The sequence below is a fragment of the Ursus americanus genome, chromosome 24, assembly GCF_024610735.1.
Source record: "Ursus americanus isolate L20-20 chromosome 24, mUrsAme1.1.p, whole genome shotgun sequence".
Classification (NCBI taxonomy): domain Eukaryota; kingdom Metazoa; phylum Chordata; class Mammalia; order Carnivora; family Ursidae; genus Ursus; species Ursus americanus.
Window position 1 is genome coordinate 41,353,385 of NC_142150.1, and position 22,613 is coordinate 41,375,997.

Genomic DNA, 22,613 nt, shown 5'->3' on the forward strand with positions numbered 1-22,613 from the left:
TAGTGGGACATCCCTGGAGATTTGGACAGGAGATGGTGAGTTTAGGGCAAGGGTGGTGTGTGCTGCTCTGAGGTTAGTGTCCATTTGGAGTTGAAGGATAGGTCTGGATGGAGCTCAGGGTAGTGATCTGGGTTGGATGGAGTTTAGGGCTTCCTTAACATGCAGGAGAACTGACAGGAGGGAGAAGGTGAGAACACCCCTGGCTGGGCTGAGCTCTCTCCATCCTGACCACATAGGGCATCTATTGCCAGCACCAAACAGCTTAGCGCTTGTATTCAGACATGCCTTGCCATTTGCTGCCTCTTTTATTGCTCCCTTTCATCCTGAATGTGTTTTCCTTCCAACAACACCTTAAGAGACTGCCCAGTATTTCATATACTTTCTCCCCACTCTCCGTTCACTAGCACAGGGTCTATCAAACAGTAAGCTTGGTGGTGATAATATTCCTAAGTAACTACTAGTAACAGTGTCTGCTACATACAAGGCCTAATGTTAAGATCTTAACTCTGCTGTTTTATTCCGTTTTCTCAAGGACCCAAAGAGGTAAGTATTAGGAACTTTATTTTACAAACGAGGAAACAGATGAAGTTACAGAGCATGTCTAAAGCCCCACAGCTGGCAGATGGAGAAATACGACATTGAAACTGACTGAGTATGACCCCAAAGTCTGTGTGCCCTCTCACTGAGCAGGGTCAGGACACTTCTAGTCCAGCTGGGAGGTCACAAGGAAGAGAGGGTACAGATTTGCCAAGTGGCTACCAGGATAGAAAGCAGGAGCCTCTCAGGGGAGCTCTAAGCAGCCTTGATTCTTGACTCAGTGGCAGAAAGAACTGACTACGAGGGGTATTCACGATGGAACAGGTCTCTCAGGAAGTGATGAGCTGCTCCTCACGTGGTGGAGATGTGATCTTTAAGGAGCCTCCCCAATCTTGAGCACTTCAGGGTGAACCTGCTGGCATTTCAAGGTGAATGATATGCTTGACAAAAGTACCCCCCAAACACTTCAAAGTAGTGAAACTAGCCAAAGGAAAAAGAATAATTTAGGAAAGCAGATTTCAATGGGATGGGTGCTTCTGAGGATCCAAGGGGAAGGGGCGGGAGCAGTGGGAGTGATTTTCGAGGAGAAAACAATATTAAAAGTAGCAAGAACAACTTCCCCAGGCATGGGACAGGCGGGGGGCAAGCTGATAAGCTCTGCGGAAAATGGCATAAGGAGCTGAATCACCACTGGGCATAGACTCCTCCCTTTTTTCTCCATTAACAGAGCACCCATCAGCAGCCTGGCATAAGACCAGCAGCTGCGGGGGGAATGCAGAACAGAGCGGGATGAAGTCACAGTCTCTTCCCCTGGGAGATGCACAGTAGAATCCTCAGGGACAAGATAAAAAGCCAAGTGGCTGAAAAGGTTGGACGCAGGCAAGATTGAGACACTGAAAGCAAGATAAGAGCCTGAGAACCCGGCAGGGCAGACCCCGCCTTCCCTCCACTCAGCATACAGGGAGGAGCAGGGCCAGATGCCTAAAGAGAACCACAAAGAAAGCACCAAATCCTGCAGAGAGCAGAAAAGCCGGAGCAAGAATCCAGCAGAAGTCACAAAGGGAGACTGAAAACTGTTCTTTCCATTTACCCGGAAAAAGATGATAAAAGGAACGTACTCCTTTATTAGATGCAGAGAAGGCACAAGAGAAAAAAGCAGGGGTTGTGGATGTGTTTGAGCTTGGGTATGTGTGGTATGCTCCTACATGGGCCTATAAATATACGCACACCTCCACGTGCGTGGGGCAGACAGGTGTCCATGCAGTGCCTCCAGGTGGACCTGCGTGAGGCTGTGCGGAGGGTATGTACAACTGTGCTTCCGTGTGGGTGTGAACAAGCAATCTGACCTCAGTTCTCTTGACCTCTCCTCTATGTGGTCAGTCTCCCTTACACACTGAGACAAAATAACCTGGACTGTAGATTAGAGAAGGACATGGTGGTCATTGGGAGCCTGAGCTCCCCCACAGCAGCGGGCTCTCTTTGCACATGCAGCTGCTTTCCCCTCTCTGGGCCTCAGTTTCCTTACCTGTAAAACAAAAACATTTAAGTAGTGGTTTTCAACCCAAGAGGCACAGCATGGGGCACTACTGAAGTTTTAAAATTTTAAGAGATACCCAGGACCCACCCTTGCAACACCAAATCCCAATCTCTAGAAGAAGAGTCTTCTGATGAAGTCCCTTTCACAAGAGATTCCGAAACCGAGCCTCAAGAATGACAAAGGGGCCCTGAGCTCCAGATTCCATTTCCTCTCCAGGAATGTGCTGTCCTGAGTTGGGAACGCAGTCATGATCTGATGGAGTCTCCCTGCATAGAAGGTTGGATTATCACACCACAGCCAGCACTCCTCTGGGGGAAAAGGCCAACGTGAGGGCTAAAGGAAGACAGATCCCAAACAAAAAAGACTCCAACCTGCAGGGCTCTGGAGGAAGACTGACCAGATGAAACTGACAAGGACAAACCCAAATTGTGCACTAATGGACACAACCTAATGGATGAACACAGGAAACTGGTAACAGTAGGAGATCCTGGGGAGAAGAGCTGAAGGACTGAGGACAGTGGTCAGAGAGAAAGAAGCATAGGTCACTGTAACTTGTAGGTGCCTTTTGAATTTTGCATCGTAGGACTATATTAGCTACCTTTAAAAGTCACTGGGGAAAAAATAACTGGCAGAAGCACAGGATCCGTAAGAACCTGGCTGCGTATAACTGGGATGCGCACAGTCTAGGGTTTTAGCTGACAAGCTTACCCTGAGCAGACACAGTGTGGTGGCTGTCAAAATTAGCCTGACTTGCAACTTCATGGTGGACAGGTGGCAGTCTCATGAAGTGGGGACTATCCCTCTGTGATCTGTGAAATTCACTCCCTGTCTGGATCCCTGAGCCCTGGACTTGAGCACCACATTCTGAGCGGTATATGGATTGAACCTAAAATACAGCCCGAAAAAAAGAAATTGGAATGGAAAAGGGTCGGGAAACTGGAGCAGGGGTGGGTAAAGAGATATTTGTCAGTCCAGGCAAGGAGAAGACTGGGTGGGGGACCACAGAGGTCTTCAAATATCTCCACTGGCAAAAGAGAAGAGACTGTTCTTCCTGAAGACAGAACTTCAGTTTGGTGTCCGTGAGCACTGCAGGAAGGTACTTTCTGAGCTGAGGAAAAACTTCCTAACCTTTAGATCAATCTCACAGCTGAATGTAGTGAGCTCCTTGTCATAGGACATTCTTGACTTAGGATGTAGGACCTCTCTCTGGCAGAGATGACACCAAGGGGACTCTTGCATCTACCAGGACACTGAACCTGGTAGACTCTGAGTCTGAACCCACCCTGACTCAGGAGGAATACCCCAGATCCTTGGGTACCAGTGCCAGGCTTTGTTTTGCAGGCTTTGTACCTCAGGGGTTTATCCTGCGGTCACCCACTAGTGACATCGACCTAGGGGCAGTGCCAGAGTAGCCACCAATCGGGAGCTGCAGAGCATCAGACCAAAACCTGGGCCTGGAAGGGATTTGGCAAGGCCAGCAGGTGCACCCTTCCACACTTTTTTTAAAATCAACATTTACTAAGTGCTTCTGTGTGCCTGGCCGGGGGCTACTGTGGGAGTGAATATGACAGGCAGGTCTTGGCCTGCATTCTAGGGAGGAGACAGAAAACCAGCAAGAAAATTATTAGAAGGCATAAGTGCTACAGAGAGAAATAGGTGTTGGAGGAGGCTCTACGGGAAGTCAGGGATCAAAGGCGGCTCTCTGAGGAGGTGACATTTATTCTGAGCCCTGAAGTGCTTTGCCTTGGGCAACTGGTCAACAAACAGCACTTGTGGTGTTCACCCACAGGGGCACGAGTCTGTTTCAGCAGATGCCCAGCTGCCCTTTGTCAACTTTTTCTCCCTTAAGGCCAAGAAACCCTTCCCCCAGGAAGCAGCCCTAAGATACTGCGAATCCCACAGGGACAGAAAGAGTTCTGAAAGAGCTGGGTGAGGGGCATAACTAGTCTCTAGAGACAAATGAGCCTGGGATCAGGTCTGGGAGACGCCGATCACAGCAGTGCTCGCTTCATTGGGTCTTTGTGGGCATTAAATGAGTACACGTATTTAAAGCCTCAAAGCGCCCGACACACAGTAAGCTCTCAGGAAGTGGCAACTACCTCGATAAACGTCAATGAATGTCAAAAGTCTCGCTCAGGAGGCCAGGCCTTCTTCCTGTGCTTCGGTTTCTCCCGCTGTCCTCCCTGGCCGTGGTACTGGGTGCATTCAGGGTTAGCATCTCCCGAGCCTCTCTGCACAGCCCTGCGTCCTCGGGCCGCGGGCGTACAGTCGAGGAATCCGAGGCCGCAGGGGCATGGGTGGTGGCCTTTGGGAACCCGCGCCCCGGGGGAGCCGGCGTCCCGCCCCTCGGTGCCCCACCTCCAGCGGCCCCGCCCCCCACATGGGATGGCCCCGCCCTCCACATGTGATGGCACCGCCCCAGTCCCCCCTCCTGGCCTTGAGCGGGCCGGGCCTGCGCGCTCCTTTAAGGCAGCCTGCGGGAAGAGAAGAGCGTGTTTCGCCCCCTCCGACGCCGCCGAGGTAGAGGCTTCACCTTTAAGGCGGCGCGGGGACTGCTGGGAAGGCCGGCGGGATGGAGGCGGCGGGACCCGCTCACGGCTGCGGGTCCGGGTGAAGCGGGGCGGGAGCCGGAACCTGAGCAGGAGCCGGGCCCGAGCGGGAGGCGTAGGTCCGCGCGGTCGGATCTGGCCGGGAGACGGGCCCCTGGGTCGGCCTAGGGGAGGGGTCGTCGTGGGCGCAGGCTGTGGGAGAACAAGGCCTGCCTGCTGGGAGGGGGCGCGGTCCTCCTTGGCGGGGGCCGGGAGTTCGGCCTTTTCAGGGGAGGGGTCCGCGGGGCGTCACGCCGGCCTATGGGGAGGGGTCATTGTGGGCGCGGCCTGGTGGGGGCTACGAAGAAGCCGAGATCTCAAGCTCCTCTAGGGGAAGGGTCTCCCAAAGGGCGGCCTTCCCTAGAGGATGGTGTCTGTGACTCGGCCTGCCTCTTGGGGAAGAGGCTGCCCGAGGGGTTGGGGCTGGATCTCCTAGAGGGGCCGGGGTCTCCTGCACGCGAGAAAGCCTCCACGATCCCTGTAGGACCGTTTCCCAGCGCTCCCTGTCCTGGCTAGGGGAGTCCCCGGGGACGTCCCGAGACTGAGCCGCCTCAGCGCGAGTGAGCCGGTGGTCTGGGCCGAATCCGGGTCCAGCCTCACCGGCCTCACCGCATTGCGTCTCCCGGGCCGAGACGAGTTGGGCGCGCCCCCTGTAGGACGAGCGCGGGCACGGTACGGGTTGCCGGCGGGGGGACCCGGGCACCCGGGGGACCCAGGCGTCCGGGGACCGGAGGTGTTTACCTAATCCGGGGCGGACGGCGGTGTGGCCCCAGGCCCGGCACCCGCCTGTCCGCCCCCTCGCCTTCACAGGCGGCACGCCATGGCTACGATGGTGCTTCCGCGGGAGGAGAAGCTGAGCCAGGATGAGATCGTGCTGGGCACCAAGGCCGTCATCCAAGGCCTGGAGACCCTGCGCGGGGAGCATCGTGCCCTTCTCGCTCCCTTGGTAGCTCATGAAGCTGGCGAGGCGGAGCCCGGCTCACAAGAGCGATGTGTCGTCCTGCGTCGCTCCCTGGAAGCCATCGAGCTGGGTCTAGGGGAGGCCCAGGTAGGCTGGTGTGGGATGCTGAGGTGGGAGGTCACGGGAGGGATGGAGCCTTCCAGAGGAATCCTGGCATTGTAGGAACAGAATCTGAGCAGGGAACCATGTGGCCTCTGGAGCCCATGGTCAGACCTTTGTAAATATCTGTTGAAAAATGAACGGGCTTTGGAAACCGCAGCAGTCCTTGCCTCAAGACGGCCTGATCGTCCTTTAGCCCCCACACACAACCCTGTTCCTGGCTTCTCTGATGTGTAGCAGAGACTGGATGGCATAGGAGAACAAAAAGGAAATCCTTAAGAACTGACCTCCCCCATTCATTCTCTTATTCGTTCCTTCACAGGTAAGTTATCAAGTGCCTACTATGTGCCAGGCAATCTATTATGTGCCAGAGATACAGGTCCAACGGGAGAGACAAGATCTTTGCCCTAGTCCACTGGGGAGGGAGTCAGACACACGCATACATTTGTTACATATTGTGATAAGTTCTACAAAGAGAAGAACAAGATCTTGTGATAGCTTCTAGCAGATCTTATTTATTGGTCAGGCAGGACCTCTGAGGAAGTGACATTTAAACCAAGACCTGAAGGAAGGAATGAACCGGCCTCCAGAAAAGGGAGGGAGGTGAGAGTTTACATGTGCAAAGGTCCTGAGATAGGAAAGATCTTTTCGTGGTGGGAGAAATGAGAGAAGACCTGTCTAACCAGAGCTTCCTGGGGAAGGAGAGGGACAGAAGAGGCCTGTGGAAAAGGCAGGGGCCTGATCATGCTGCACTTATTAGTTTGGATTGTATTCTCAGAGAAGCAGGAAGCCTTTGGAGGGCTTCAGTTGTCAAAAGACACAGCCTGCCTTAGATTTTAGAAGCTCCCTTTGGGGGCACCTGGCTGACTCAGTAGAACGTGTGACTCTTGATCTCCGGGTTGTGAGTTTGAGTCCCATGTTGGGTGTAGAGATTACTTTGAAAAAAGAGTCTTTTTTTTTTTTTTAAGATTTTATCTATTTATTTGACACAGAGAGAGACAGCGAGAGAGGGAATACAAGCAGGGGGAGTGGGAGAGGGAGAACTGAGCCGACGCAGGGCTCGATCCTAGGACCCTGAGATCACGACCAGAGCCAAAGGCAGATGCTTAATGACTGAGCCACCCAGATGCCCCTAAAAAAAGAGTCTAAAAAAAAAAAAAAAAAAAAACCTCCCTTTGGCTGAGGTATGGAGAATGAACCATAGTGAGTCAAGGGTGGAAACAGGGAGCAGGTATTTAGCAAGCCACTGCTGGAATTCAAATGAGAAATGGTAGCTTGGACTACAGAGGTGACCAGGAGGGAGGAGAGAAGGGGCCCAGTTCTAGATGTTCTGGAGTAAGGGGGAGAGAGGAGGGCAGAGTAACTCCCAGATTGTGGTTGGAGCAAGTGAAGGGGACAAGAGAGCCTGGACGATCAGGGGTTCTGTTTTGGTCTGCTTTACACTGGGGCTGCCAGGACGATATGCAGATGGAGATATTCAGGAGGCACTGAGGTGTACAAGGAGTACACACTTCTCCAGGAGAGAGCCTTGGCCCCTTCAAATCTTGGCTGAGATGCCGTCTGGCTCCATAAATCTTGGGCAGGTGGTATCATCTTGGTTTCCTTGTCTTTAAAATAGGGCTCACACCATCTGCTGTATATACTTCCAGGCTGTTTAGGGAATTTTTTAAAAAGCTAGTGGTTGTGGAAACACCTGTCACTTACACATTTGCTAATCAACTAGAAAGTGCAGGGTCCCAGGAGGCCTGGCCCTCTGGCAGCACAATGTGCTGGTCATTCCCTCCTTGGCCAGTTGGCTGCCAGGTACAGAGATAAACACGCAGGGGTCCCCCTCCTAGTGTGCGCAGACACAGACACAGATGGGCAAGAGGATGGCATGGAGGGAAAGTGTCCTCCTTTCCTGGGGCTGCAGGAATGACCCTGTCTGTGAAGGATGGAGAAAGAGTAGAGCCTGTGTGAGGATCCAAGGCAAGAAGAGCCTAAAAGCCCAGGAAAAAAGTCCTAGAGGTTGGAGAGAGGGGTAGGGCCTGATGTTGAGGCCTCTGGGTCCCCTTCCCCTGTGGTTCCCAGACCATGTAGGGACTTGGGACATGTACACCTCTCCCCTCTAAAAGCTGCATAAGGGGCTTGCCTTGACAGAAGTCAGGATGGGGTCTTTCCATGGCCCTTCAGCCATTTATCAGGGTCCTTAGGAAATTGCTAGCCCTGGGGCAGGGGGCAATGGGGTAGTGGCTGTGGCAGCAGGGCTTGAGTACAACCCCCAGGAGACAAAGGAAGAGAATGGCTAACTCAGGGAAAGTACGACACCCCAGCTAGCCTCTTGCGATAAACTCAGTGAGGTGGGAACTGGGGTTTTTAATGCAGAGGACTAGGTAGAGGCCCAGGAGAGGGGATGGACTTTCTCAAGAGTCCAGAAGCAGCCTGGGAACCCAGGGCTCCTGACCCCAGGAGGAAGGAGCTGGGGGTCCCAAACCTCCTGGGTTCAGGTCTGGGACTGGGGTCTGTTTGGGGCCTTGGGGGTGGGGGGGGGGAACTCCCTTGATGAGAGGAGAACTTGGTGGCCCTCAGCGCTGTAGGCAGGGCCTCATAGGCGGGGCCAGGCCCCAACACCCCAGGAGGCCCAGGCTCTAGACGAGACTAACCCTCATCCCGGCTGGCTGGCACCACAGGTGATCCTGGCGCTGTCGAGCCACCTGGGAGCTGTGGAGTCAGAAAAGCAGAAGCTGCGGGCTCAGGTGCGGCGCCTGGTACAGGAGAACCAGTGGCTGCGAGAGGAGCTGGCCGGAACACAGCAAAAGCTGCAGCGCAGCGAGCAGGCTGTGGCCCAGCTCGAGGAGGAGAAGCAGCACTTGCTGTTCATGAGCCAGATCCGCAAGCTGGATGAGGACACATCCCCCAGCGTGAGCCCCTACCACGTCCACTGCAAGACCATCGGGCAGGGGGGCCCGGGAGCAGGGAGGGACATGGAGCAAACTCGGCTCTGACCCAGCCACTGACACATGGGCTGCCATGCCCCTCCTTCCCTGACACTCATTCTGTCCTCCCCAGGAGGAGAAGGGGGACGTCCCCAAAGACTCTCTGGATGACCTGTTCCCCAACGAGGAGGAGCAGAGCCCAGGTGCAGAGGGGCAGCTGGTTCTGGGGGTGGGGGAAGGGAGGGCTGTGTCAATTCCTTGTCCTTGGGACCCAGAGGTCACCAGAAACGGCGACCAAAAGGGCGCCATGTTCTTTCCTGCCTCATTTCTGATCATCACATCCCAGCATGTTGGAGTTTAAAAGGCAAGTTTCACATGTTCTCTTCCCCTAAGCTCTGAGAAATAGGTATCACAGTTCCAAGCTTTGGAGCAGCCTGGCCTGGGTTCCAGACCTGCTCTGCCAGTAGTCGTTCTGGGACCACTGGTTTCTTTCCCTCTCTCAGCCTCCTCTGAGGGTTAAGGAGGATGCATGCACAGTACTGAGCCCTAGGCCAGTGCTTGCCTTGCTAATAGCATTGAGCACGTGTATCCGAGTCTCCCTTCGGCAGATGGGAAACTGTGGCTCAGAGGTTAGATGGCTTGCTCTATAACACACAGCTTGAGGTATTGGGGCTGGGATTCTACCCACTCTACAGATGGGGAAACTGAGGCAGAATAGCTAGTGACTTGTCCAGGGCCACATGTCAGGTAGGTTAAAGGCATGGCTGATCTGTGCCAGGCCAGCCCCGGGGGCAGTTGGTACATCTGATCTGCCCTTGGCCTTGCAGCCCCCAGCCCTGGAGGAGGGGATGTGGCTGCCCAGCACGGGGGCTATGAAATCCCAGCACGGCTCCGCACCCTGCACAACCTGGTGATTCAGTACGCCTCCCAGGGCCGCTACGAGGTGGCTGTGCCCCTCTGCAAGCAGGCACTCGAGGACCTGGAGAAGACTTCAGGTCACGACCACCCCGACGTTGCCACCATGCTGAACATCCTGGCTTTGGTCTATCGGTGAGGGTGCCTCTGGCCACAATCATTACATGCTTCCTGAAGCCTCTAGCCCTGGGTCACAAACCCTCAGTCCCTGATGTGGGCCAGGACTGGGCAGCTTGGCTCTACCAGGCAGTTGGGCAGCAGAGAGAAGGAGATTATGCCTAGAGAGTACTGAGCCCACAGGGTGCCTACACCTCCCTGAGCCTGGGCTACAGGTGTGAATAAGGCTTAGTCTATTGGAGGAGAAAGGCTTGTGCATAACTAGGGATGGGGACAGCACATAAGGACACCAGGGAGGCAGCCCAGCTTCTTTGGGCATTAAGGCTTAAGAAGGGTCTTTGGTGAAAGATAAGTTGCCCAGAATATGAGAGGGTTGGAAAAGTTTTCCTTGGCAGAACAGTATGAGCAAAGGCCCTGGGGAATAGACACCAAGGTGCACTAAGCACGAGGAAGTGGGGGTAGAATCCTGGGGAGTCTGGCTCATACCCCAGCACTTGATGCCCTGGTGAGTTGTGAGGGAACTATTCAAAGTCCCCCCCAAGCTCCTGGAGGGCAGGGGCTGACCAGGTCTCCCCAAGCTCTGGGTCATAGTCATGTCCGCTCATCAGTAAATACCGGAGGAGTGACCATGGGGATCTGGGACCAGTAGGGGGAGGGCCTTGGGCTGGAGGACACCCCTCACCATGCTTCTGCCTACACCCAGGGACCAGAACAAGTACAAAGAGGCTGCCCACCTGCTCAACGATGCCCTGGCCATCCGGGAAAAGACACTGGGCAAGGACCACCCGGCTGTGAGTGAGAGTGGGTGGGAGGTGGGGGCTGCCCTGCCCTGCCCTGCCTTGGGCAGGGCCCCGGGTCACTGAGCCTCCATTGTCCCACCTCCCCCCCCCAGGTGGCCGCAACATTGAACAACCTGGCAGTTCTGTATGGCAAGCGGGGCAAGTACAAAGAGGCCGAGCCACTGTGCAAGCGGGCACTAGAAATCCGGGAGAAGGTGGGAGCAGGCAGGGCTGGGAGGCTGGCTGGGCCTGGCAGGCAGGGGCCTAGGGCAGCCCCGAGCCCAGCCACTGGCTCCCACTCCTATCCCAGGTCCTGGGCAAGTTTCATCCGGATGTGGCCAAGCAGTTGAGCAATCTGGCCCTGCTGTGCCAGAACCAAGGCAAAGCTGAGGAGGTGGAATACTACTACCGGAGGGCCCTGGAGATCTATGCCACACGCCTTGGGCCTGATGACCCCAATGTGGCCAAAACCAAGAACAACCTGGTACCCTGGGCCAGGAGTGGGGTGGGAGGAGAGGAGTTGGGGGGAGGAAGGAAGGAAAAGGCTCAGCTCCCTGCATCCTGCTTACTCTCTGGCCCCTTTCCTCCAGGCCTCCTGCTACTTGAAGCAGGGCAAGTACCAGGATGCAGAGACCCTGTACAAGGAGATCCTCACCCGTGCTCATGAGAAGGAGTTTGGCTCTGTCAATGGTGAGTCTCTGACCACCGTGTGCCCCCAGCTCACACAGCACAGGCCTGCCCAGCCATCAGCATCCAGAGCAAATACTTTAGCTGGTTGGGCCCTTGTGGGGTCTGGCTGGTCCCCAGCCACTCGTGTGCACGTGTGAACACACACACACCCAACTCAGACAGCCTCCTGGGTCTTGCTGGTGCTATATACACCCTTTGCATAGCCCGTGCCCTGGGCCCAGAGTCTTTCCCCTTCCTCTGCTGAGCAATTCCTGTTCACTGCGAGGGCCCACCCCAAATGTCTCCCCCTCTGGGAAGCCACCTTCCGGCCCCCAATGGTCAGTCATTTCCTGCTCTGGGATCACTCAGCCTGGCCTATCATTCAGGCCTAGCATGTGTCTCAGCCTGTGGGCTTGCGGCATTTAAGGATCTGCTCCCCCCAGCCCTCAATCCCAAGCCCTGCAAGCACAGGCCTGTGCCATGTCATCTCCGTGTTCCAGAAGAGGGTCAGTAATGTTTCAAGTCTGGTTTTTTTCATTCATTCATTCATTCATTCATTCATGCAACCAAACCCAACTCTGATCCTTCCTGGGTACCCCTGACCTCCTCCCCAGACCCCAGTCCTATGTTTCAACCAGGAGAAGCCTATATGGGAGGCTGGTGACAGCCCCCTTTCTCCCCCCAGGGGACAACAAGCCCATCTGGATGCATGCAGAAGAACGGGAGGAGAGCAAGGTAACTCTATGGGCAGGGCTGGGGTGGTCGGGGGAGAGAGGGTGAGGCTAGGGATGTGTAAAGGGGAGGGACTTCTGCCACCTCCCCTGACCATTCCTTCCCCCAGGACAAGCGCCGGGACAGCACCCCCTATGGGGAATATGGGAGCTGGTACAAGGCCTGTAAAGTAGACAGGTGAGGACAGCAGAGCAGGGCTGGAAATAGAGCAGGTAGCAGGGAAACAGCATCCTGGGTGGGGGCCAAGTCCAGGCTCTACACTCCATTATGCTCACCCCAGCGCACGTGCACACACACACACACACACACACACACCCCTTTGTCAACTTGTCTTTCGAGACCTGGGTCACCAGCCACCTGCCCCAAAAAGGCTTTCTGCCCTGGGACAGCCCAATTATCTTGCCCTTGGGTCTCCCAGCTTTTAGTCCTGGTGACAACATCCCACTTAGGGCTCTGGGCCAAGTCCCCAACCCTAGGAATCTGGGGGGATTCCAAGACAGGGGAGTCTAAGAAGGCCTAGCACAGGGCTGGACACAAGAGGGGGAGAGACTCTGGTTGGCCGGATGGTTCCTCAGGGCTCATTGTGGGCCGGATACTAGGATGGGCCTGGTTCCTGGGGAACACGGAGTTTGAGACATCCCTGCTGTCCCGTCCACAGCCCCACAGTCAACACTACCCTGCGCAGCTTGGGGGCCCTGTACCGGCGCCAGGGCAAGCTAGAAGCTGCACATACACTGGAGGACTGTGCCAGCCGCAACCGCAAGCAGGTGGGGCAACAGGCACGAGGGGTGTGGGCAAGGACCTCTGCATCCGTGTGTGTTCCTGTCAGGATTCAGGGCTCCACCTGATGTGCCCTGCCACTCCCTCAGGGCCTGGACCCCGCAAGCCAGACCAAGGTGGTGGAACTGCTGAAAGACGGTAGCGGTGGGCGGGGAGACCGCCGGGGCAGCAGAGACGTGGCAGGGAGTGCCGGGGCTCGGCCTGAGTCTGACCTCGAGGAGGCAGGGCCTGCAGCTGAGTGGAGCGGAGTGAGTCTAGGGGCTGGGGTGTGCCGGGAGGCTGGGTAGTCAGTGTGGTAGAGAGACAGACTTGTCCACCCCGCAGGACGGCAGTGGCTCCTTGCGGCGCAGCGGCTCCTTTGGGAAGCTCCGAGATGCCCTGAGGCGGAGCAGTGAGATGCTGGTGAAGAAGTTGCAGGGTGGTGGCCCCCAGGAGCCTCCTAACCCCAGGTGAGCCTCTGCCCCCGATGGGCCCTCCAACCCCAGGTGAGCTCCTGATCCAGGTGAACTCCCTTCTCTCCCTCAAGCTCCACCACCCAGCAGATCTGCTCCCCTTCCGTCAGCTGCGGTCTCCAGCCCCAGCCTGATCCCTTGCCACATCCTCTTCCAGTCCCACCTTTGACAAATCCAGGCATTCCTTTCTCCTCAGGATGAAGCGGGCCAGTTCCCTCAACTTCCTCAACAAGAGTGTGGAAGAGCCAGTCCAGGTATGGCTGGTGTTGGGCACTGGGCAGTGAAGCCCCGGCCCCGGGGCCCAAAGACTGCATGTCCTGTGTACTTGCCAAGCTTGTCAATCATGTCTGTTTATCTAGAAACCTTTCCAGCTCTGTGCCAGGCCTGGCTTTGGGCTGGACACTGGGAAGACAAATGAGGGAAGCCCAGCTCCTGCCTGGGGTGGACATGCAAGTGGCCAGGGCCAGCACATGACTGTGGAGGTGGGTGGGAGTGCCAGAGTACCAGGACATGGTCAGGGGCCCCACTTGGGGACTCTGGCTGATCGGGCCCCTTCTGGCCAAGGAAGTACAGACGGGCAGCAGCGAGAAGCTGAGCCGCCTGCCCCCTCTGCCCACAGCCTGGAGGCACAGGCTTCTCTGACAGCCGCACCCTCAGCTCCAGCTCCATGGACCTCTCCCGACGAAGCTCCCTCGTGGGCTAATCCTGAAGGGGCAGCCAGTTGCCAGAGCCTCCACCCGGCACTGTCCCCATCCCCAGCCCTTCGCATGGGCCTGCTGCTTGCCCCACCTGTCTCTTCCAAGGACCCCCGTCTTTTCTGTTCAATCTCAGGGTAACCTCCTCCCTTGTCATCTCAGCCTAAGCCCTGGAGGCTGGGCCTGCCCGCTCCAGCTCTACCCCTTATTTATTCCATCCAGCAGGGCCCCCTCTTCTCTAGGTTCAGGGCCAGGTGAAGGGCTGGCCAGGGTCTCCAAGGTGGAGACTCAGTGGCCTTCCCTCGCCAGGACCCCTGAGCCAAGAACACTAAGCACCTGCCGTCCCTTCAGCACTCCTGCCCTCCTGTCCCCCGGCCGTTGCTTCTGTATATAGAGAAATAAGTTATTGGCCGCGCCCCTCCCCTCAGTCCGCGGTACTGCCCAGTTCTCCCCTCACCCTGCCCTTCTCTAGTGGTACCGCCCAGGCCTTAATCACCCCCATTCCGCGCGGTGGTATCTCCCAGGCTCTACATCTCGGGGGCGGCCCCTCCCCAAAGGGTTCCCCGGGCCTTCTCGCGCTCCTCCTGGCCTCTGAGGGGCGCGTTGAGCCCCACAATCGCCCCTTGCCCCAGGACGAAGAGCCCTCCCCTTGCCCGTCCTCTCACTGCCGGGCCCTGCCCAGCATCCCGGCCTTATGCACTGCCCCTCCCGCCCGGCCCCGCCCAGGCACGGCCTGACCCCGCCCTGGGCACCGCCCGTTGAGCCATCCTGCCACGCCCCTTCCCACGCCTGCAGCTTGTCGCTAGGGCCAGTGACGGCCCCTGTGGCAGGAGGGGCTGCCCCAGTTGGGCGGGGGGGCGATGAGGCGGTCCCTCTCTATTCTCAAATGTTGCTGTAGAAATAAAAACCGTTTGAATCTGAGCTGGGCTTGTTTTGGGGCGGAGGCCAAGGGCCCCTAGCGTCGCTAGGTTGGGGGTGAGGTCGGGAGAGGCTGCGAGGGAGCGAGTGTGTGTGTATGTGTGTCCCTCACGTCCGGTCCCGCGCTGCTGGAGCCCAGATATTTTGCTCCTATCCCGGATTTGTTTGGGGGCCCAGCACACCAAGATACCCCAAATAAATGAACTTCTGATGCTAACAACTCCTTGAACTGCGAGGGTAGGGATGACTGCCTCTGCCAGACAGACATGAAGCGTGTCAACCCCAGTCCTAAATTGACCTCTCATCGTCGGGACGCGTCAGGTCCCCGAGTGCTCTCCTCAAGCCCAGGTACAGCTATAGGAAGCGAACTACAAGCCCCAGGAGGCAATGCGCGGCGACGATGGGTCGTCGGCTAGGAGATGCGGCCTTGGGTTTGCGCCTGCGCAACGGGGAGGGGGGGGGGTGAGTTGGGCAAAGTAAGGAGACTACAAGTTCCGAGAAGCAACGCGGCAAGGCCCAAGTCGGGAATGTTTGCGCCTGCGCGTCGCGGGCGGGGCCTCTGGGGCGGAGCGGCCACCATCTTGGAACGGGAGGCGGAGCAGAGCTGACTGGGAGCGACCGAGCGGGCCGCCGCCGCCGCCATGAACCCCGAATAGTGAGTGAGCCCCGCCCGCGCCGTCCGGCGCAGCCTCGATCCCGAGTACGGGGCTGTACGCTTACCGGGGTTGTCCGGCCTGGGTCAAGACTGAGCGGCGCCCCCACATCCGGGTCCCTCTTCCGCTGACCCCCCCCACACACACACACACATCCGGGTCCTGCCCCTCCCCCGGGGGCCCCAGGACCCCGGCTCGGCACCCCGAGTTCTTGCACCCGGGACCGAGACACTGCGACCCCAAGGGCCACTACTTGGAGCCCGAAGCACCGGCCCCTAACAGGCCTTATTGGTCAGGTGACCCCTGAGAGACCCCTCGGTCTCTCCAGGCCTCAGTTTCCCCACCTGCTGCTTGCAGTGGCGGTCTGGGTGCTGAAGACGGTCCCGGCGTTTTGGAGCCGGTCCAGACTCGGGCCCTTTAGGTCTGACAGTAAATCTTTCTGTTTTTTCCGTTCTCCCCGAATCCGGTTCCCGGGGCTGGTCAGAAGCGGGAGGCCCCGAGGCGCCGCTCTGGGTCGTCCTCCCGTAGGACCTCCCCTCCGGGACTGCCGCTTCGCCCCTTGCTGGGTCTAGCTGTCCTGCGGCTCCTGGAGGCCAGTCACTTCCCGCCCTCTCCTCACCTTTGCGCAGGCCCCCTGCGCCACCGTCACACCCCTTCCCTTCGCCGTCACGCTGCCGATGAAGTTTAGATGAATGTGGCATTTGTTTCTCCCCTTCCAGTGGGATTCTCTGTACCTCAGACTCTCCTCACTTCTTGGTCACTCCCCCTGCGGGTAGGTGGCCCATATCTCTGCCCCGGACTTCTCATTGACAGTTTTCCCCAAGTGTCAGTTGTCTTCTTCCTCTTCTGCCACTTCCTTTTTCTCCTCCAGATCCAGGCCTCAGATTTCCTTGGGGATGGGTGAAGCTCTGAGCTGGATTATAAGGGACATAGAAGGGAACCAGCAGGCTCTCACAGAGACTTTGGAGTCTGAACCTGGTTTCCAGTCTTAAAGTTAACAGCTGTGTAACTTAGGGCAAGTCACTTCCCTCTTCTGACCTCTGGTTTCCTCATTAGTTGGGAATAACACCATCCACTTCATAGGGCTGATGTGAGGCTTAAATGAGATGATGCATTTGCAGTATTTAGCACAGGGCCAGGTACAAAGTAGGAACTCAGTACGTTTTAACTGCCTCTCGTTGACCACCTCTTCTTAGAGGCTTCATACCAGGCTCTTTACATAGATATTCACTTAACAAGTCCTAGGCTGGGCCCTAGCTTCCATTTCTGGGATCTCCCCTGCCAAGCCAGGTAGGCCCCAGGGCAGTGGAGGGGGGTTCCCTAACTAGTCCCTACTGGCCCAGAGACCATGGAGTCTGTCAGGTCTCAGAGTAGGACACCCAGCTTTTTCTCCTAAGGATTGTGATCCTTGGCAGGTCATGCCCCTCCCTGTGCCTCAGCTTCCTTCTCTATAAAGTGGAAATTCAGACTCAGTCCTTTGGGCGAGCTGTAATATGGGGGGTGGTCAGCCCTCCTCTTCCCAGGACTTCTGGGAGGATATTGTGAGCTCCTTAATACTGTAAACCAAGGCAAGCCTCACAGCATGGGAGAAGGCTATAGTTAGGATTGCAGGATGGCATGGCGGGTGGGCTCCCTGCCTTCCTTCATGCCTTCCCATCCTTTCTCTCTAGTGACTACCTGTTTAAGCTGCTTTTGATTGGTGATTCGGGCGTGGGCAAGTCATGCCTGCTTCTGCGGTTTGCTGTGAGTAAGAAGCCTCCCATACGATCCACCTGGGGTCCTGGCTGGTGGCAGGAGGGAGAGGGGGCATCCCAGACCACAGTAGTTGCAAGACCTTAGAACCAAGGATGAAGTTGTAGGACCTCCTAGTAGCATCTCTAACTGAACAAAGACAAGGGGGTAGCAGATTGGGGTGCTGAGAATGGGGGCTTGGTAGTTGCAAGCTTGGCTGGGTCAGGGACCTGGAGGGAGATTTTCCAAGTGGCCTTTGGGCCTGTTCACCTAGGCCATTTCATTGGTCCCTACTTTTCCAGGATGACACATACACAGAGAGCTACATCAGCACCATCGGGGTGGACTTCAAGATCCGAACCATTGAGCTGGATGGCAAAACCATCAAACTTCAGATCGTGAGAGTCGCTCTTCCCAGTCTCTGGCACAGAGGCAGCCGCCTTGGGAGGGGTGGGGGCTCTGGGCAAGTAGCCCAGGGCTGACCTGCCCTTCTCTCCTACTGTCTTGTAGTGGGACACAGCTGGTCAGGAGCGGTTCCGGACCATCACTTCCAGCTACTACCGGGGGGCTCATGGCATCATTGTGGTGTATGATGTCACCGACCAGGTACTCCTGGCGTCACATGTCCAGTTTTGCCTCCTCAGCTTCAGGTCTTCGGGGCTTTGTTTTGTTTTGTTTTGTTTTAGGGTTTTATTTTTTTTAAGTAATCTGCACAGCCAGCGTGGGGGTTGAACTCACAACCCGGAGATCAAAAATCACATGCTCTGCTGACGGAGCCAGTCAGGCACTCCAGGCCTTTGGTTCTTGTTTCTTTTTACTCTTCCTATCCTCTCTTCCGGCTGCTGCCTGGAAGGGAGACTGTACTTGGACTCATTTCATGAGGAGGGAAACAGCTGCAGAAGTGAGTCCTCCTGAGGCCCCACTCAGGGCGTTGGCAGAAACAGGCCTCACACCTCCTGGCTAAACTTGCCACCTTATTCTAGACTTTTTAGGCACCTATGTTCCTAGGGGTTTAGTCAGCTGGTTGCTGTGCTGGGCCCATGGCTTCCTGTGTGAAGACACTGTGGAGAAGTGATTGGAGGGCTTTAGATAAGGAGGTAGGGAGCCCTGCACTCTGGGCGCATTGTGAGCAGAGGTAGGAGCCCTGTGTCTGCGGTGGCGGCATTAGTCCTGTGTCACTGGCAGCAGTGGTGGTATTAACAGGCTGAAACAGTCCCACCATACCTTGCAGTTTATAGAACTTGTTACAGCCTCTTAACACTCTAAAGAAGTCTGCATTAGGTTCCCATTTTATCGATGAGGAAATGGGTCAGAGTGGTGAGGAGACTTGGCTTGGGGTCAGACAGCTAGTTAAGTGGCAGAAACAGAAAAGGTAGGTCTACTGATTCTACTTGCTTTATTCTTTCTACTAAACCTTGTTGCTTAGTGGGGACGAGGCCCTGGGGACATGGAAATGCTTACATCAGCCCTGGGCCTGGAGGAGTTCCTGCTCTGAGGGGCAGCTGGGCCCTTGGGCTCACCAGGAACTCATGATGCCTTCTGGACAACAAGCTGTGGGTGGACTGTGCTCTACTCAGACAGAGGTCATCACGGACCTCAGCTGCCAAGTTCCATGACCTCATTTCAGTTCTTGCCCTGATTGACCTCTCACGGCTTTTACCTTCATTCTCCTCCCTCTCCTTGGAAAGTTTACTATCTCCAGCTCTCCTACCTCTTGCTGCATTAGCCTCTGTTTTCAGTGACTTCTACTGGTTTGCCCTGTACTACAACTGCCACACTCCCTGCCTTCCCCCCTGCCCCCAGTCTTGTGCTTCCTGACTCTCCCTGCATGGGTCTGGACACTTTGTGTTTTGGCTTCTGTCTTATGTTCTGTGATTCCTGTGTAAATAGCTATCACTGTGGATCTTCTCTGTTTTCTACTTTGCTGGCACTTTGTGTAGTAATTATAACATTCTTGGCATCACCCAATGAACTAAGTGCTAGGGTCCCTGTTTTCCAGATGAAATAAATATGCTTGGGGAGGTGTTAGGTAACTTGCCCATGGTCTCATAGGTTCTTGGCTTCTGAGCTTACCCTTCCCTGCCCCTAGCCAACCTCTCCTGAGCTCCAGATTGTCTTCAGAACTCAGCATTTCCAGCACTGGCCTCACTCTCTCCCCCTAAACTGGCTCCAGCATCCCCCATCTTTGTAACAGAGTTCCTGTTGGCCTGACCAGAAAACTCTTTCCTCCCCGCTCCCTCCCTCTGTTCTCCCCCCGCCACCTTCTATCTCAAGTCCATTCCCTTGTAACAATAGCAGTGATGAGGATGACAGCAGCTCCTGCTAATTAAGCACTTGTTATAAGACAGGCCTGTGTTCGTTATCTCTTGCGTACAACAGCCCCACTGGGAACTGCTGTTTTATCAGAATGAGGAAGCTGAAGCTCAGAGAGTTCAGGTGATAAATCTAGGGTCACACAGTAAATGGCAGACCTGGGGCTTACCCAGAATGGTCTGACTCTAAATCCTGTGCTCTTCCTTGCTTCACTCCCTGGCTCAGGGCACATCTCTTCCCTAGATTATTCTAGCCACCTCCCAGTTGGTCGCCATCTTCTTGCCAGTCTGATCTGGCCTCTACACTCCTGTCTGAACTGTCTTCCCAGAACACAGGTGTGTTTCTGCTGCTCCCTTCCTAAGAAAACCTTCATGGGCTCCTAGTTGTCCAGATTTAGCCAGGCGAAGACCTTCCATCCTCTGGCCTGCCTCCTTTCCCCCTCCTAATGTGCTCAGGGCCTGTGTTGCAGCAGCCTTCAGCTTCTCCCTGCTCCCCAGAGGCACCATACCCATCCCAATCCCTGACCTGATGTATGTCATCTCCTCGCCTTGGACTTTTCCCATCCCTCCACTTGCTTCCACACAAGGCCAGTTCGTCCCTTCACACATAGGTCAGCCATAGTCTCCCCAGGCAGAGGCGGTCCTGGAGCTCCGGGAGCTCTTGCTATCTCTCCCTGAAGCACTCATCACACAATCTTGCCATTGTGTGTGTGTCCTGGTCTAGTCCTCCGCTGTCCCATGAGTGCCTTAGGGCAGGACCCAGGGATTTGTCCCTTCTGTGTCCACAGGGCCCAGCCTGGGACATGGCAGCAGGTGTACATTTGAATGCAGTGGGATATCCCCATACCTCTGACTCCTGATAAGGGAAAGTGTGGCTCTAGCTCAACCATGTTTCTAAAAGTTCTGTCTTTGTCTATGAGCCAGGGGTAGGGGTAGGGAGTGGCCAGCTGTTGGGAGAGCCGGTCTGAATGAGGAGGCTGTTAGTGCCAGAAGCAGGACGAATGTCTGGCTCTGTTCCCAGGATACACGTCTCCCTCATAGGCCAGGGTCTCCTCTCTGAGGACCCTCCACCTACCATTGGGCTGAAAGACTTCACACCTCACAGGGATTTTAAGGCCACTGTGGGAACTTTGTGATCTTGCTAACCTGTTCCCTTCCATTTCTGTCTCCTCTCTAGTCTCTCTCCTGTTGTCATTTGCGTGTTTTCGGCCTTTTCTGTGTCTCGGGGAGACTAGCTGCAGGAAGCAGAGCTGGCTGGACCTTAGGCCTAGGCTCTTTAGGTGTCGGGGCTGTTGGCAGACAGCTGGTGCTGTGCCAGGTTTGGTTTTGGGGGTCTCAGATGGAGTGGGTCAGGGAGGAGATCTAAGCCTGGAGGGGAGAGTTTCCTCTGGGTCCCTGAGCTCAGGACTCCTGTGTCTCTCGGGAGCCCAGGGAAACCCTCTTCAAAAGCCCCTGTTCTCCTGGCCTTGAGAAGGGGTGGGAGTTGGGAGCAAAATAACTTCTGATTCTGGCTCCTCTAGGAATCTTACGCCAACGTGAAGCAGTGGCTACAGGAGATTGACCGCTATGCCAGTGAGAACGTCAATAAGCTCCTGGTGGGCAACAAGAGCGACCTCACCACCAAGAAAGTGGTGGATAACACCACCGCCAAGGTGAGCGGGGCCTGGGTCGGGCCACCCAGGGAGGGTGGGCTGGGGTCTGCTGCCCTTCACCCCTCCTTCCCCTCTTCTTCTCTCTTCTCCCCTTGTCAGGAGTTTGCAGATTCTCTGGGCATCCCCTTCCTGGAGACGAGTGCCAAGAACGCCACCAATGTTGAGCAGGCATTCATGACCATGGCTGCTGAGATCAAAAAGCGGATGGGGCCTGGGGCAGCCTCAGGGGGTGAGCGGCCCAACCTCAAGATCGACAGCACCCCTGTGAAGCCGGCTGGTGGCGGCTGTTGCTAGGAGGGGCACGTGGGGTGGGATAGGAGGGGGCACCTTCTCCAGATGATGCCCCTGGAGGGGACAGGAGGTGCCTCCCTCTCCTAGGGCATTTGAGTCTGTGGCTTTGGGGTGTCCTGGGCTCCCCATCTCCCTCTGGCCCATCTGCCTGCTGCCCTGAGCCCTGGTTTTGTCAAGGCCCCCAAGGGAGGACACCCAGGACCTTTGGCTGGGGTGGGGATGTGGGCTTGCTCTGCTGCTGCCTCTAGGTAACTTTAAAAGATACCCGACCACACACCTTTCTTTGGGATGAGGGCTCCTCTGTTTCCCTTCCTTGCCCCCCATGTATGCTGCAGTGGGTTTCTTTCCTTACCCTTTTTCTTCTCTCCCCACTCCCCTTTCCCAAGAGCTGGGAGCCTCCCTGGCCTCTACAGTCCCTGGCTGCAGTCAGCGCCGGGGGCCAGGAATGGGACCAGGGGATCCAGGACTCAGGATCCAGGGCCCTGGGCTGGACCTCAGGAAGGGCATGGGGGCCATTGGGGCCCAGCAGCCCACCCTTTCCTCTCCTCCCTGCTTCTTCTCCCTGCCCCTTCCATACTCACAGCTCCAGCCGTCCAGCTGCGGTGGGGTCTGAGCACATCTAGAGCAGGTGGGCGGGCAGCCATGCTGGGCCTGTGTCTTGAGCCCAGAGGGAGCCTGCTCCTGCCACCCCCTGCCCTGCCAGAGCCAGGCCCATGTGCTGCCTGCCCACCGTGCCCCTTTGTCCCCATGGCAGGCAGAGGCGGAAGGCCCACCGAGCCAGAGGCCGGGCACCAGCCTTAACCCTCACTCTGCCAGCACCTCTTCCCTTTCCCTAAGGCAGCACATCTGGCTTATTCTCCCCCTTCTGTTCTTTGGAGCCTATGAGGGCAGGTCCTCATACCCTGTCACTGCTTCTCCTCTGGGGAATGTGGGTGCAAACCCAGGGTCCGGGGCCTCTCCCCTCACCCCCTCCCACCCAGGATCCTAGCCCCCTACCCTCTGGCACAGCTTCTTCCTGCAGAAAAAAACAAACCTTTGGTCTCTACCTGAGAAGCCATGTCCCTTGTGCTGTCTCTCGCCTGTCCCACCTGTGCCCTGCCCTCCAGCTTGTATTTAAGTCCCTGGGGTGCCCCCACTCCCAGGTTCCCCTCTGGTGTCATGTCAGGCATTTTGCAAGGAAAAGCCACTTGGGGAAAGACAGAAAGGACAAAAAATAAATAAATTTCCACTGGCCCTCGGGTGAGCCGAGGGTTTTTGCAAGGAAGTTGTGGTGGTTGAGT

The 22,613-nt window shown here is 56.3% G+C and overlaps 2 protein-coding genes across 15 annotated transcripts; both read left to right on the forward strand.

The window, feature by feature from the left end:
* The first annotated feature begins 4,485 nt into the window (after nucleotides 1–4,485).
* On the forward strand, nucleotides 4,486–14,697 carry KLC2 (kinesin light chain 2). Of its 13 annotated transcripts, none has more exons than XM_087855046.1 (18): nucleotides 4,550–4,594; nucleotides 5,147–5,334; nucleotides 5,436–5,710; nucleotides 8,392–8,622; nucleotides 8,771–8,840; nucleotides 9,465–9,687; nucleotides 10,373–10,460; nucleotides 10,562–10,663; nucleotides 10,759–10,932; nucleotides 11,039–11,138; nucleotides 11,803–11,852; nucleotides 11,959–12,026; nucleotides 12,508–12,616; nucleotides 12,719–12,877; nucleotides 12,954–13,078; nucleotides 13,278–13,335; nucleotides 13,441–13,563; nucleotides 13,701–14,697. In XM_087855046.1, the coding sequence occupies exons 3-18, from the start codon at nucleotides 5,483–5,485 to the stop codon at nucleotides 13,782–13,784; spliced, it is 1,992 nt and encodes a 663-aa protein (XP_087711172.1). In that variant the 5' UTR covers nucleotides 4,550–4,594; nucleotides 5,147–5,334; nucleotides 5,436–5,482; the 3' UTR covers nucleotides 13,785–14,697. The 13 variants fall into 13 exon arrangements, with proteins under 13 accessions (XP_045631780.2, XP_045631785.2, XP_087711172.1 ...); XM_087855050.1 differs by having other exon boundaries at nucleotides 5,473–5,710; XM_087855048.1 differs by lacking the exon at nucleotides 4,550–4,594 and adding an exon at nucleotides 4,618–4,738 and having other exon boundaries at nucleotides 5,179–5,334.
* A 518-nt stretch (nucleotides 14,698–15,215) lies between these two features.
* On the forward strand, nucleotides 15,216–22,597 carry RAB1B (RAB1B, member RAS oncogene family). Of its 2 annotated transcripts, none has more exons than XM_045775854.2 (6): nucleotides 15,216–15,349; nucleotides 17,018–17,090; nucleotides 17,381–17,476; nucleotides 17,589–17,684; nucleotides 20,911–21,042; nucleotides 21,142–22,597. In XM_045775854.2, exons 1-6 carry the CDS (start codon nucleotides 15,336–15,338, stop codon nucleotides 21,334–21,336), a joined length of 606 nt encoding a protein of 201 aa, XP_045631810.1. In that variant the 5' UTR covers nucleotides 15,216–15,335; the 3' UTR covers nucleotides 21,337–22,597. The 2 variants fall into 2 exon arrangements, with proteins under 2 accessions (XP_045631810.1, XP_045631809.1); XM_045775853.2 differs by lacking the exon at nucleotides 15,216–15,349 and adding an exon at nucleotides 16,025–16,119.
* Nucleotides 22,598–22,613: the final 16 nt, after the last annotated feature.